Below are 16,581 nucleotides of genomic sequence, written 5' to 3' on the forward strand. Positions count from 1 at the left end.
AACATTCCTGCCTGCTGGCTCTGAAGAGAGCAGTGGATCTCCCAGCACAGTGCTCGAGCTCTGCTAATGGACAGACTGCCTCCGCAAGTGAGTCCCTGACCTCCTGCTTCCAGACTGGGAGATACCTCCCAGCAGGGGTCGACAGACGCCTCAAACAAAAGAGCTCCGGCTGGCATCTGGCGGGTGCCCCTCTGGGACAAAACTTCCAAAGGAAGAAACAGGCAGCAATCTTTGCTGTTCTGGAGTTTCCACTGGTGATACCCAGGCAAACAGGGTCTGGAGTGGACCTGCAGCAAACTCCAGCAGACCTGCAGCAGAGGGACCTGTTAGAAGGAAAACTAACAAACAGAAAGGAATAACATCAATATCAACAAAAAGGACATCCACTCAGAAACCCCATCCGAAGGTCACCAACGTCAAAGACCAAAGGTAGATAAATCCACGAAGATGGGGAGAAACCAGTGCAAAAAGGCTGAAAATTCCAAAAACCAGAATGCTGCTTCTCCTCCAAAGGATCACAACTCCTCGCCAGCAAGGGAACAAAACTGGGTGGAGAATGAGTTTGACAAATTGACAGAAGTAGGCTTCAGAAGGTGGGTAATAACAAACTCCTCTGAGCTAAAGGAGCATGTTCTAACCCAATGCACGGAAGAGAAGACCCTTGAAAAAAGGTTAGAGGAAGTGCTAATAGAATAATCAGTTTCAAGAAGAACATAAATGACCTGATGGAGCTGAAAAACACAGCATGAGAGCTTTGTGAAGCACACACAGGTATCAATGGCCAAATTGATCAAGCAGAAGATAGGATATCAGAGACTGAAGATCAATTTGATGAAATCAAGCATGAAGACAAGGTTAGAGAAAAAAGAATAAAAAGGAACGAAAGCCTCCAAGAAATAATGGACTATGTGAAAAGACCAAACCTACGTTTGGTGTACCTAGAAGCGACAGGGAGAATGGAACCAAGTCGGAAACACTCCTCAGGATGTTATTCAGGAGAACTTCCCCAACATAGCAAGACAGGCCAACATTCACATTCAGGAGAAGAGCAACCCCAAGACACATCATCGTCAGATTCACCAAGGTTGAAATGAAGGAAAAAGTGTTAAAGGCAGCCAGAGAGAGGCTGCGTTACCCACAAAGGGAAGCCCATCAGCAACAGCGGATCTCTATGCAGAAACCCCACAAGCCAGAAGAGAGTGGGGGCCAATATTCAACATTCTTAAAGAATTTTCAACCCAGAATTTTACATCCAGCCAAACTAAGCTTCATAAGCAAATGAGAAATAAAATCCTTTACAGAGAAGCAAATGCTGAGAAATTTTGTCACCACCAGGCCTGCCTAACAAGAGCTCCTGAAGGAAGCACTAAACATGGAAAGGAATAACCGGTACCAGCTACTGCAAAAACATACCAAAGTGTAAAGTCCGTTGAGACTATGAAGAAACTGCATCAACTAAGGGGCAAAATAACCAGCTAGCATCATAATGACAGGATCAAATTCACACATAATACTAACCTTAAATGTAAATGAGCTAAATGCCCCAATTAAAATACACAGACTGGCAAACTGGATAAAGAGTCAAGACCCCTAGGTATGCTGTATTTGGGAGACCCATCTCATGTGCAAAGACATACATAGGCTTAAAATAAAGGGACGGAGGCTAATGGAAAGCAAAAAAAAAAAAAAAGCAGGGGTTGCATTCCTAGTCTCTGATAAAAGACTTTAAACCAACAAAGATCAAAAGAGACAAAGAAGGCCATTACATAATGGTAAAGGGATCAATGCAACAAGAAGAGCTGAATATCCAAAATGTATATGCACACAATACAGGAGCACCCAGATTCATAAAGCAAGTTCTTAGAGACTACAAAGAGACTTAGACTCCCACACAATAATAGTGGGGGACTTTAACACCCCAATGTCAATATTACATCAACGAGCAGAAAACTAACAAGGATATTCAGGACTTAAACTCAGCTCTGGACCAAGTAGACCTAATAGACATCTATAAAACTCTCCACCTCAAATCAACAGAATGTACATTCTTCTCAGCACCACATCACACTTATTCTAAACTTGACTACATAATTGGAAGTAAAACACTTTCAGCGAATGGAAAAGAATGGAAATCATAACAGTCTCTCAGGCCATAGGGCAATCAAATTAGAACTCAGGATCAAGAAACTCACTCAAAACCGCACTACACGAAAACTGAACAATCTGCTCCTGAATGACTACTGGGTAAATAATGAAATTAAGGCAGAAATAAGTTCTTTGAAGCCAACGAGAACAAAGACACAACGTACCAGAATCTCTGGGATACCGCTAAAGCAGTGTTTAGAGGGAAATTTATAGCACTAAATGCCCACAAGAGAAAGCAGGAAAGATCTAAAGTTGACACCCTAACATCACAATTAAAAGAACTAGAGAAGCAAGAGCAAACAAATTCAAAAGCTAGCAGAAGACAAGAAAAAAGTAAGATGAGGGCAGAACTGAAGGAGATAAAGACATGAAACACCCTTCAAAAAAATCAATGAACCCGGAGCTGGTTTTTTGAAAAGATCAGTAAAATAGACCATTAGCTAGACTAATAAAGAAGAAAAGAGAGAAGAATCAAATAGACACAACAAAAAATGATAAAAGGGGATATCATCAGTGATCCCACGGGAATACAAACTACCATCAGAGAATACTATAAAAAAACCTCTACGCAAATAAACTAGAAAATCTAGAAGAAATGGATAAATTCTTGAACACATACACCCTCCCAAGACTAAATCAGGAAGAAGTTGAATCCCCGAATAGACTAATAACAAGTTCTGAAATTGAGGCAGGAATTAATAGCCTACCAACCAAAAAAATTCCAGGACCAGACAGATTCACAGTTGAATTCTACCAGAGGTACAAAGAGGAGCTGGTACCATTCCTTCTAAAACTCTTCCAAACAATAGAAAAAGAGGGACTCCTCCCCAACTCATTTTGAGGCCAGCATCATCCTGATACCAAAACCTGGCAGAGATACAACAAAAAAATAAAATTTCAGGCCAATATCCCTGAGGAATACCATCGTGAAAATCCTCAGTAAAATACTGGCAAACCGAATCCAGCAGCACATCAAAAAGTTTATCCACCACGATCAAGTCAGCTTCATCTCATCCCTGGGATGCAAGGCTGGTTCAACATATGCAAATCAATAAATGTAATCCATCACAAAAGCAGAACCAATGACAAAAAAATATGATTATCTCAATAGATGCAGAAAAGGCCTTTAATAAAATTAAACATCCCTTCATGCTAAAAACTCTCAATGAACTAGGTATTGATGGAACATACCTCTAAATAATAAGAGCTATTTATGACAAGCCCACAGCCAATATCATACTGAATGGGAAAAACTGGAAGCACTCCCTTTGAAAACCAGCACACGACAAGGATGCCCTTTCTCTCCACTCCTATTCAACACAGTATTGGTATTTCTGGCTAGGGCAATAAGGCAAGAGAAAGAAATAAAGGGTATTCAAATAGGAAGAGAGGAAGTCAAATTGTCTCTGTTTGCAGATGACATGATTATGTATTTAGAAAACCCCACTGTCTCAGCCCAAGATCTCCTTAAGCTGATAAGCAACTTCAGCAAAGTCTCAGGATACAAAATCAATGTGCAAAAATCACAAGCATTCCTATACACCAATAATAGACAAAGAGCCAAATCATGAGTGAACTCCCATTCACAACTGCTACAAAGAGAATAAAATACCTAGGAATCCAGCTTACAAGGGATGTGAAGGACCTCTTCAAGGAGGACTACAAACCACTGCTCAAGGAAATAAGAGAGGACACAAACAAATGGAAAAACATTACATGCTCATGGATAGGAAGAATCAATATTGTGAAAATGACCATACTCCTCAAAGTAATTCATAGATTAAATGCTATCCCCATTAAGCTACCACTGACTTTCTTCACAGAATTAGAAAAAAATACTTTAAATTTCATATGTAACCAAAAAAGAGCCCGCATAGCCAGGACAATCCTAAGCCAAAAGAACAAAGCTGGAGGCATCACACTACCTGACTTCAAACTATATTACAAGGCTACAGTAACCAAAACAGCATGGTACTGGTACCAAAACAGATATATAGACCAATGAAACAGAACAGTGGCCCCAGAAATAACACCACACATGTACAGCCATCTGATCTTTGACAAACCTGACAAAAATAAGCAATGGGGAAAGGATTCCCTACTTAATAAATGGTGCTGGGATATCTGGCCAGCCATATGCAGAAAACTGAAACTGAACCTCTTACTTATACCTTATACAAAAATTAACTCAAATTGGATTAAAGACTTAAATGTAAGGCCTAAAACCATAAAAACACTAGAAGAAAACCTAGGCAATACCATTCAGGACATAGGCATGTGCGAAGACTTCATGACTAAAACACCGAAAGCAATGGCAACAAAAGCCAAAATTGACAAATGGGATCTAATTAAACTAAAGAGCTTCTGCACAGCAAAAGAAACTATCATCAGAGTGAACACACAACCTACAGAATGGGAGAAAATTTTTGCAATCTATCCATCTGACAAAGGGCTAATATCCAGAATCTACAAATCTACAAGAAAAAAAAAAAACATAACTCCATCAAAAAGTGGGCAAAGGATATGAACAGACACTTTTCAAAGGAAGACGTTTATGTGGCCAACAAACATATGAAAAAAAGCTCATCATTGGTCATTAGAGAAATGCAAATCAAAACCACAATGCAATACCATCTCATGCCAGTTAGAATGGCAATCATTAAAAAGTCAGGAAACAACAGATGCTGGACAGGATGTGGAGAAATAGTAATGCTTTTACACTGTTGGTGGGAGTGTAAATTAGTTCAACCATTGTGAAAGACAGTGTGGCGATTCCTCAAGGATCCAGAACCAGAAATACCATTTGACCAGCAATTCTATTACTGGGTATATACCCAAAGGATTATAACTTATTCTACTATAAAGACAAATGCACACGTATGTTTATTGCAACACTGTTCACAATAGCAAAGACATGGAACCAGCCCAAATGTCCATCAGATAGATTGGATAAAGAAAATGTGGCACACATACACCATGGAATACTATGCAGCCATAAGAAAGATGAGTTCATGTCCTTTGCAGGGACATGGATGAAGCTAAAAACCATCATTCTCAGCAAACTACACAAGAACTGAAAACCGAACACCATGTCTTCTCACTCATAAGTGGGAGCTGAACAATGAGAACACATGGACAAAGGGAGAGGAATATCATAAACTGGGGCCTATCGGGGTGGGGGACTAGGGGAGGGATAGCATTAGGAGAAATACCTAATGTAGACGACAGGTTGATTGGTGCAGCAAACCAGCATGGCGCAAGTATACCTGTGAAACAAACCTGCACGTTCTACACATGTACCCCGGAACTTAAAGTATAATAACAAAAAAAGAAAGTAGAAGCATAAGCAATGATTTTTACAAGCCAAATAATAGGTGACATTTATAAGCACGTTTTTAGTTTAGGTGCTATAATTTATGCTAAGTGATTTCCATAAATTATTTCCTGTTTTACAGATGAGAGACTGAGGTTTAGAGTAATTTACCCAAGATCATATAGTAGGGAGTGCAGCTGGAATTCCAAAGCCCCCACAGCACTCACAGCCCTACACTGGCTATACAGGCTCCAGGCTTCCTTCTCCGGAACCTACTAAATAGCCTTTAAAAAAAATAGAAATGTGGTATATACATACAATGGAGTATTATTCAGTCACTGAAAGGAACTAATTTTTGATACATCCTACAACATAGATAAATCTTGAAGACACTATGCTAAGTGGAGTAAGCCAGACACAAAAGAACAAATGTATAATTCCACTTACATAAAATATCTAAAATAAGCAAATTCATAGAAAAAGTAGAATACAGGTAACCAGGGTGTGAGGGTATGGGGGCATGAAGAATTACTTTTTAATGGGTACAGAGTTTCTGTTGGAGTAATAAAACATTTTTTGAAAATAAATAGTGCTGATGGTTGTACAACATTGTGAATATAATTAATGCCAATGAATTGTACATTTAAAAATGGTTCAACTGCAAATTTTATATTATGTATATTTTACCACAATAAATATTTTTAAATCCCTTTTGACTTGTCACACTACAAGAAGGGAGGTTACACATTTCTGGACCAGGAAAGCCACAGTGCTTCATCATTCTAAGTACTGGCCCCAAAGCACTATATATGTCAGGTTTAGCCATCTAACTGGGAACAGGCCACACACTCTATTCATGTTGTGGCACCAATATGTAGAAGTGGGTGGGATGAAAACACACACACCCCCTCCTTTTGGGGAGTTATAGATCCCTTTAAGAAAAGCACAAATGCTCTCTCCTTGCTGAATATAATTTGGAGGTTTTATACACTTCCAGAAACTCTAAGATTCTCAGAGGCCCAAGGTTAAGAGTATGTACTACAGGGAAACACTGATTTCCTTGGATTTCAGTTTCTTTAAGGATTAGACTTTTGATGATCTCAAAGGACCGTTTGGTCTCTAAAACTTAAAAATTATGATTTTGAAAGAACATTATATTAAGAAATGTAGAAAAAGCAAGCTAGCTAGAACATGATGTTGGCAATGAAGCACAACAAAGGCAGTACACAGAGAATGTGAGTGTCGGATCTCAAAAGATCTGTAAAATGAGAAAAGTTCAGTAAAAAGTTAAAAGAGGTTTATTAAACTGATATGAAATAATTTTGGATTTCTTGAAATTAAGTCAAATTTCTAGATTTTTCCTTTGAAAAGATAAAACAAAGTCTGTAACTCACAAATCATTCCAAGTCATTCTTTTTCTGTTTTGTATAAAATAAAAAATCTGAAAAAATCAAAGCTATAGCCACAAATAGTGTATTTTCCTATTATATTCACACACTATATTTTTAACCTTAACAAGCCTACTGGCTATAAATCCTGTTGAAATGTCAAAATTAAAAAATGTAAATGACAAAAATACCTTTAGTACCAATATACCAAAAACAAAAATCTCAGCATACTCTTACGAGCATTTTAATTTTAATACACTAATACTGATATTGTGCCATTTCCCAAAGAGTGTGTTAGAAATAGGCCCTCAAGATTTCATGAAGAGGGTTGTATAGGTGAGTTAAGATTGGCAAGTGCTGCTCCCTAGAGTTGCTGTGTTGTCCTCAGGTATACAAGCTACAGAAGACTCTAAGCAGCCGGTAAAGACACGTATTTAATTTTGTTTAATTAGTGCTTTGATACAAATTCCCATCTGTTTGAATCTATGAATCGTGGTCTCATTGAACACATTAACATTTCTCACATAGCAAACTATTAAAATTTGGCTGCACATATTTTGGAAAGGCTGGCATTATATATAGAATATTGGGAGCACTACAATTTGATTTGATGGTACTTTACAGTGATTCACTAAATGAGAATATCTTGTGGACCTCTAAAGCAGTTGTTGGTTGATGGCTTTAAACATCAGCTACATAAAAAAAATTAAAAGGTAGTCTCTGTGTTTCAAATTTAGGTGAGTATGGAACAGTTTTTGTATTGGCAAGTCTTATGCAAGTCAGCTACTATGGAAGGAACACACTTTAATTAAACTTTGGGGGAAATCACTGTTTTGTTTCCTCTTTCATTTTGGTCGAGCTTGGTGACAGGTTTTATATTAAAAGCTTCTCAGCTCTGGAATGGAATGTTCAGTTTTTTTCCTCTAGACGCACTAAGTAATGTGTTTTAAAGTTATACTATGTAATGTCTAGCCCCTAAGAAATGTAGCATAGGCGTGTATTTAAAAAAAGGTGTTTTGAAGTATATGTCAATTCAGAAAATGATCCAATATAATGATTCCCAAATCATTATGGGTGGAGCAAAAGACCCTCACCCCCTCTTTTTGTTACAATTTCCAGAGGAACACGTTACAATAAGAAAATATCACTGTATGGGAAAAGATTGGGAGAGAAGGGATATATGCATATACACACACACGCCTAAACAATAGGGGTATAAATCATTTCTTTTTTGAATATGGCACTATCACATCTTGAAAAGTCCAAAAAGCCTGTTGTTGAAATATACACCAGCAAACAGGGTAAAGATTAGCCAAGGGATCCTAGACAAACTAAATTGGTGATGGTAATGCCATCCTAACAGTAATCTATAAGAAAGAATAGTGGGAGTCAAACACCATGGTCAACTCGGGGACAGTCACTGGTTAAAACGTTGGTGGAGTGTTAGCACGCGCAGTGGGAGCCTAAGAGCAATGCACGCAGAGTCGCATGGCAGCCAGCGTTCTTAGAACTCTGAAAGAGTGCTTAATAAACTCTGGTAAGGCAACAATTATAGCCTATTAGTAAAAACATTTAATAATTCTTCATAATTCACCAGCTTCTAGTGGACCACCATAATTTATACCAAAATGAAAATCAGGATGTGCATGTCACTGCCTCTAAGAAAGGCTGTTTTGAATCAGTTTGTGGTCCCTTAGAAGGACTTCCAGCCCACCTGTAGGAATTGAACTGCATTTCCTTGAATTACAGATCTTGGATAGCACTTTGGATTAGTAATCATATGTTCAGGCTTTTGATCTCATTTACATTACTGAACTGATATTTAATCTGGAACATGACAGTGTCTTATATCTTGCAATAAAATAGGGATTATATTTGTTGTTCCTTAACTACAACACAGGAATATGAGAATTGATCAAATGACAGCAGTGAGATTTATCTGCTAAGAGAAAAGTAAACTCACTAGAATTTTCTTTTGTTAACATATGCAGAATTAATGCATAATGTCTAGAAAATAACCCTCATGTAGAAACATGATTACCGTGTGATGCAATCTTCTGCCTGCTTCTCATTGTTCATCTTGTGATACAGCACAGCAGCCACTGCCAGGGGGCCTGCATCCCCGCAAAGGAAGGTGATGGAACGCTTGGTTAAGCAGTTCAGACTTTGCTTGACATAGCCATGTGCTAACTGTAGGTAGGCAGGGTCCCCAAATACATCATAAAGATGTAAGTAAAGCACAGCAATACCTGAAAAACAAAAAGAAAGCAATGTAAAGATGAGGAAAGGCAGTTATTTTATTATTTTGGCATGGTGTCTACTCAGCAGTGATTTCTGATAACCTGTAGCAAATGTATTAATGATCTGGAAGTCTGGGTGACTTTAATTCTAGGCTCAGCTCTATTAGTAAGCAACTCTATGAACCAGCATAAGCCAACCACTTGTCCTCAGTTTCCTCATTATGACAACTCTATTAAATAATAAGGTCTCTAAGGTTTTGGCCAATAAAGAGACACACAGCCTATTATTAATCTTCGTTGTACTCTGATTATTGTGTTAATGTATTCTTCTTGATGGCGAAATGATGTGTCGTTAAACTAGGGTTCCAAATAAATGTAATCGATTCACCAATAATAAGAAATAGTTTGTTGTGAACTAAAGAAATTCAAAGACTAGTGAATGAAAACTTCAATTTCTCTTTACGTAAAAGTTTAGTTTGTGAGTGTGTGTGTTTTTTTTTTTTTTTAGTGAAAAGGTAGATAATGTAACCAAATCCCCTGCCCCAGTATCCTTCCAGGCAGGGATTATAAGAAAGTTATTTGATAGCTGAGAAAAAATATTCAACCCCTTGATTTTTTTCTCTGTCAAGGACCCACCTACTTTGGTAACTGTAATGTAAAAGCCACCAATGACTTTTGCCTCGGGCTTTACTCGATCAGTTTCTTACCCTCTTCTTGAAGCCTGAAATGTGTAATAGAGGCACTGTCTGCATGTCCTTATTTCAAATGCCTGTCACGGTGGAAAGAGCCTTCCCTCTGAAGCCAACTGGTCTCAGGGCAGACTCAAAGATGTGGAGTAGGAAGCCTGCCTGCCTGCAGCATTTCCAGAAACCCATCTTTTCCCTTAAAGTACATTTTCCATCTCATTTGCCATTTTTAGAAGACACAGAACCTCTGTTTAAATTTAAATTAATAGAGCCAATCTTTTCACAGATTTCAATGCAGTAAAAATGCTGTCTGCAAAATTACTTTCCACTGTACTGAGGACAATTTTAAATTTGGATAGTTTTCTCATTTTGCATGGGTAATCTCCAAAGCTTTGTGCTACAGACAATTCAATTTCACATGTATATTAAGGCCAAATTTTCATTTCCTGCCAAAGTTAATAACCTTGACTGCTCTTTCAAAGTGGCTTGGTGTTAGTAATCCCAGAAGCTGATGATCAGATGCACTAATGCTTAAGGTTTGTAGACAAGTGTACAGAACCTTGTGTGTAGGTAATAAAAAAAATCCCCTTTTCACAAATGACTGATGTCAAGAGCTTCTTCTAAAATTAGGTCCTTAATAGGCTTCATCTCCATCCATATCACGCATCTGCAGGTGATCCATTTAAACTGTTACCCTTTCATTTTGCCCTCCTATTCCCATTGCTGCCTGAACTCTCCTAATTAAGTTATGTAAGCACCAAAGCCAGATAATGACATGACGGAGATCTGAGAAAATAAAAAGTGATTAAATACAAGCCCAATGATTGTTTTCCTTTCAGACCTTTGTCTCTCATTAGCAACAATTCCTCTTGGCTTAACTATTTAACAAACAAAACCTATTAAGGCTTGCAATTGTAAGATTTGGTGTATTTCTCATGAAAAACAGGTAATCATTTCTCAAGTCTCACAAAAATACATTTGGACTAAAACTTTCTTTTTGATCGGCAAAGAATTATCTTTCTAGTTTCTGGGATTCCACAACCTCATGTTCCAGTTCTCCCCTACTTCTCGTGGGCCTCTGGATCTGTGAATTTTGATAAGCAATCTTCTGCAGATGATAGTTTACTGTGTCTACATTCCCTGTCACAGAACATCCATGGAGGAAAAGGACTTTAAGTGGTGAGTGCTGCTGCCAATTAGAAAGTTTCCTGCACATGCTTATTATAAATCAACCCAGGTCAGGAAAATAAGACAAAATGCATTAAGTCATAGACATTTAATACCTCATCAGTATTTTATATAATAGAAAACAACAGAATGTGTCCTAATAACAGAAAAAAGAGGGGACTGCTTGTGGCCAAATGTCTTAAACCTGATCTTTATGATCCTCAACCCTTGACAATAACCATGCATATACCACCACCTTTGAATAAATACCAAAGACTCAGGGATGGTTGGCAAGGTGGGAAATAAAAACACAACTTCAGGGGCTTTGCAGAGAAAAATCACCCAGTCCTAATACATACTCGTGGGCCTGGCTTCAGTCAATGCCTTAAGAAATGCCTTCAAATGCAATGTTTATCAAAATATATACGTTCTTCATGGAAAAAATTATACAGTACTGAAAGACTTAATATGCAAAACACCAGTCCTCTAGTTCACTATGTTCCTGCCTTCCAGAGGCAACCATTTTCAACAGTTTCAGCCATTTTCTCTAGTATCTGCCTCTCTATTTCTAACAATATGCTTACATGCTATCTGTTAATTTTTCTATGTCAGATATTTCTGTCTCATATTCTACTCTAGAAAATGAGGCATTACCTCTTGTGATGGAGACTGCTAAGTGGTTTCCCAAATGTATCTCGCCTTTCTTTCAATAATAATGCCCTGGATTTTAGTTGGGCACAGGCTGCTAAGAACAATCTTCTTCATAGCTGGGTATGGCTATGTGGCGAAGTTCTGAACAACAGGATGCAGTGGGAGTAGTGGAGGCAACTTGGGAAAATGTTCTTAAAGGGAAGGCACTGGCCATTTATTTCCTTTTCTACTTTCTTCCTGGCTGGAATGCAGATGTGATGGGGCAGCTAGAGCAGCCATGGTCTAAGGACCGTGAGTTGGAAGCTCTGTGCTGAGGGTGGTAAAGTTTCAAAGATCAAAGCCACCTAGATCCTGGCAGACTGTGAAGCTGCCACACCAGTCCGTGGATTGCCTACTTACACAAGAAAAAAATAAACTTCAGTTTTGTTAAAGCCACTGTTAGTTTAGATGTATTGTATTGCCATGTCCTGGTAACCCTAATCCTAAAGACAGCTCTTCTCAAAGCTAGAGGGGCAGGCAGAAGCTACATTACACAGGGTCTAGCAGGCCAGTTAGGATTTGGAGTTTCATTTGAAATGCACCCATTTTAAGCATGGGAAGAATATACTTAGATTTGTTAAAAGTTCACCATAACTGCACTGTGAGGTTTGCAAGGGAGTGTATGGAACAGTGGACGCAAGAGGAGCAGTTAGGAGGATGCTTCAGGAGTAGGAGCGAGACACAGGGTGGGTGGTGTAATACGGATGTTGTCAGAATGAACTGGAAAGATACCTGTCTAGAAAGTAAAATCAGCAGAACCTGGTGGGGGATGGGCAGAGGAGGAGATGTCAAAATGCCTCCTGATGAGTAACTTCAACAGCTAGATGGGCAATGGTGCCATCCACTGAGGTGGCAAACCCCTCTGTTGGAGAATCAGGTTTGGGAGGAAAGAGGACAGCTGTATCCATTAATAAATTCATCCCCAAATGATTCTATTCTCTGAAGGACACTTAATATAATGAGAAAAAGGCCAGGCGCGGTGGCTCAAGCCTGTAATCCCAGCACTTTGGGAGGCCGAGACGGGCGGATCACGAGGTCAGGAGATCGAGACCATCCTGGCTAATACGGTGAAACCCCGTCTCTACTAAAAAATACAAAAAACTAGCCGGGCGAGGTGGCGGGCGCCTGTAGTCCCAGCTACTTGGGAGGCTGAGGCAGGAGAATGGTGTAAACCCGGGGGGCGGAGCTTGCAGTGAGCTGAGATCCGGCCACTGCACTCTAGCCTGGGTGACAGAGCGAGAGTCTGTCTCAAAAAAAAAAAAAAAAAAAAAAAAGAGAAAAAAACACTTCTATAGGGAGTTTCATCTTTTTAGCATTTTCTTTCATCTTTTTATCGCGGAATATGCATCTACTTTAAAATGTGACAAAAGCCAATTTTATCCAAGTGTATTCTTAGGCTTAAATTTGAATATCACATTACATTTCCTTTTGTGCTGCCTGTTAAGCAAAAAGTAGAATGGAGACATGCTTCCTTCCCTTCATCTTCTCTTCTAGACCAGAAAAAACTGAATGAGATTTAAATTTTGATTGAATTTAATTGTAAAAATCTGCTCTAAACTGATTTAGAGTTTAGAATTATTTTATATTTAATAAATGGTGTTACTGAATGTCGTAAGTATGAATATTCTGTATATTCACATGCAGAAGAATGAAATTTGAACCTCATTTCACACTATATAAAAAAGTCAATTCAAAATGGACTAAAGACTTAGACTTAAGACCAGAAATTGTACAACAACTAGAAGAAAACATAGAAGAAAATCTACACATCCAGATGTGTAGTACTTTGAATTACTACTCCTGCAACTTGTCTGGTTTCTCTAGAAGTGCAGTGTCCAGTATGATACCCTCTAACCATAAATGTCTATAGAAATGTAAGTTAATTAAAAGTAAACACAATTTAAAATTCAATCTTAGTCACGCTAGCCACATTTCAAATGTTCAGTAGCCACATGTGGCTGTTGTGATGGAAATAACATTTCCATTACTGCAGAACATTCCAATGATAGTACTGCTCTGAAGACCAGGAATAGATGTCATTCCATACAAGAAGTTCAGGAAGTTCAGGAAGTCTGGCACTGTCTCTCAGTTTACCCTAAGAATTTCTTGGTCTTGAAATGTTGATAACTATTTAAAACAAAACAGTAGCAAAAAGAAACAAAACATGCTGTGAGGACCAAATAAAATTCTGTTGTAATAGGAATCAGTCCTGGCTTCAGTATGAAAGCTGTGAACTAGATTTTTCTTTCTTTCTTTTTTTTTTTTTTTTTCCCTGTAGCTACTACCCTGGGATGGGAGGGTACATTATTTAGGGACACTTCTAAATCTGCAATTTCCTTACTCAGCAACTTGTGCCAAGTAGTACTATAAATACAGCCAGCTGTTGAGAAGTAATTAATAGTAAGCCTTTGAATTTCTGAGGGATCATTAGTCCTATTCATTTTGACCAATCAAGACCTTGCTGTGCCTCAAATGCATATGGAGATAAAAATCTCCACAGATACATCTCTCAAAATACTTTTCTGCGATTTTGCATTCTACAGATGATTCCTCAACATTTTTCATTGGTTTTACAACCAGCTTACAGTGATGTAAAAAGCTTTGTGCCATGGTACTTTAGCCCCGCAAGGCATTTTCGTGCAGTTCAAGGCCATTTAGAGACTCCCTTCATGTACTCTGGTAGGGAAAATCATGTTCAGATTTTGGATCTACAAGGCTCCCCAGGGGTGCTTAACTAATACTCATTAGTTTAGAATGATAGGGAGACAGGAACTTTCTAAAGGAGGGGCACCTGGGTGTTCCAATCTAAGTTCAAATATATTTTTCCCTACTTGAAACTTTAACAGCTCATCAATTATTATGTTTTCTTCTCTTCAGATTTATGAAACAATAAGAAGTGAAAGTATTCTGCAAGTATGACCACCTGTCTTTCCATATCACGTTAATAATTTCTAATATGTTCTTTTGTAATTGTTTCTCAATTTTGTGCTGAATGTTGACCACGTGCATTTCCATTCCTTAACAAAATCACATTTGTCTTTAGAGCATTGTCATTACTGTGCACAGCACTCTCCCCATGCCTGAACCGTAAACAATCCAGAGTAGGACATCTGCCCAGCTGTCCGACTAAAGCGAAGCATCGTGGGCTGTGGCTTTCGAACACTTCAGTGCTTTAACAGGTCATCTGGGGAGGAATGTAGTCATGACTCCACACCTTTAATTTAATAATATTGCTCCAAACAAGTGAGTAAAAACGAGAATAAGGAGGGCAAATAAGTGTTCTGAAAACGTGTATTTTCTTTTCATTTCAGAGCTGACTGTCCAACAGAAAAAGAGATGAAAAAACAAAACAAAACAAAACAAAAAAACAGGGAAACATTGTTTGCTTTTCTTTCCTGCAGTGCCCTGCAGCCCACCAACTATGAATTGGGCACTGTGCTAAGTGCTGGCATTACTGGAATGAAAATGACAAACACAGCCTTCTTGTTGTTGGCTGTAAAAGTCAAATTGTTAGATAGGTCTTCTTTCCTTCCTACCATTTATTTTTTTTTTTTTCTGATCTGTATCACACTCTCATCCTACTCTGCTTCACTCAAGCCCCACTGGTGGTGTCTAAACTCTACAACTACATTCATTTATCTAGTGGCCATTGCGAAGTGCTCTAACCAGCGTAAATCCATGCCTGTGGCTCTTTCTACTTGTCCTAACAGCGCTGGCTGGGTGGGACAGGTGCATCTAATGAAGGTGAAGGACACTTGGTCAGGGCTCAAATTAAACACTGAAATGCTGGCTCTGATGAAGAGCTACTTACAAAGAGATCAAACTGCAAAGAGAAGACACCTGGCCAGAGTGACTCCTTTCAAGTAAGTCTGGTGTCAGCAGTAACTAACACTCACATGCTAAATCTGCAGCTCAAAGGCCATACATTTGGTAGATCAGAGGAACAGCATCTTGAAACACTATAATGACTTGCATTTAGAGTGCAAGTTAATATTACTCTAGGGATTATGCTACATATCCTCTTGTTTAAAATGTTATTTAATATTTGAAAAGAAGAAATACATGCCAATTTTAGCCTCATTAACTTTGTGAGTCGGTTACAGAAGACTGGGTCATGTCTTTCAGAACTAAAGTCCCTAGAGTCCTGTATGAATTTTTTTTTTTTTTAAGTGTGAGCGGATCATCCTTTCCCCTAAGAATCATCATAGTTAAGAGTGGGAAAAAAATGAAATAAGGGCTAGCATTTTCCCTCATCGTCTCTCAAAGACAGTAGTGAGATCAGCCATCCCTTGGGTTTACTTTTCTACTATGTTATCTGCAAGGGAAGCAATCCTTTTGATTAAATGTTTATTTCTAACACAAGAACACTTTATCTGCTCATTTAATCCTTTATAATAACAATTCCTTACCAGTGTTTTGTGGTTTCCATTTTATAAAGCACTTTAGAATGTTCTCCCGCTAGCACCTACAGTCTACCTGGATCAAAACTCAGACCAGCTCCATGGCAGGTCGCATTATGTTCTCTGGTGAGTCCCTAGCAATCTCTGGACACCACTGGGAACCACTCAGTAGCTGACCAGTAGATTTGATCTTAAGGGGCCTGCCTCCAGTCATGCTATATTTCTGTACTGTCTGCTGCTATGTGTAGAGTCATATATAACAACGCTTAATGGGGTTCCTAAATAACTAAAATGTGTCCCCTGCTACACAAGCCGTGAATACATAGTTCTTGTAAGTCTACTGGGAAAAGATTAAGGCTAAAAATGAACAACTCAATGCTTATTGCAGGCATATGTCATACATCAATATCACGATGCATTACACTCCCATGTACTAAATTTTACAAAGGAGAATTTTGGTGAAAAGAACTGAGGCTGTTCGTTCAAAATATCACTTATTAACAGCTGCAAGAGCTACCAATTGATTTCAGACTATGGATGATAATTCACTTG

At 38.5% G+C, this 16,581-nt stretch overlaps 1 protein-coding gene across 2 annotated transcripts in view; it reads right to left on the reverse strand.

Moving 5' to 3' along the window:
- Positions 1 to 16,581, reverse strand: part of LANCL1 (LanC like 1) — a 46,491-nt gene that overhangs the window by 16,019 nt on the left and 13,891 nt on the right. For both annotated transcript variants that reach the window (XM_023220166.1, XM_023220157.1), the window contains exon 4: positions 8,888 to 9,095. In XM_023220166.1, coding sequence (XP_023075934.1) covers positions 8,888 to 9,095 — 208 coding nt within the window. The remainder of the gene's footprint in view (positions 1 to 8,887; positions 9,096 to 16,581) is intronic.

This window comes from Piliocolobus tephrosceles, chromosome 11 (assembly GCF_002776525.5).
Source record: "Piliocolobus tephrosceles isolate RC106 chromosome 11, ASM277652v3, whole genome shotgun sequence".
In the NCBI taxonomy this organism is placed as follows: Eukaryota; Metazoa; Chordata; class Mammalia; order Primates; family Cercopithecidae; genus Piliocolobus; species Piliocolobus tephrosceles.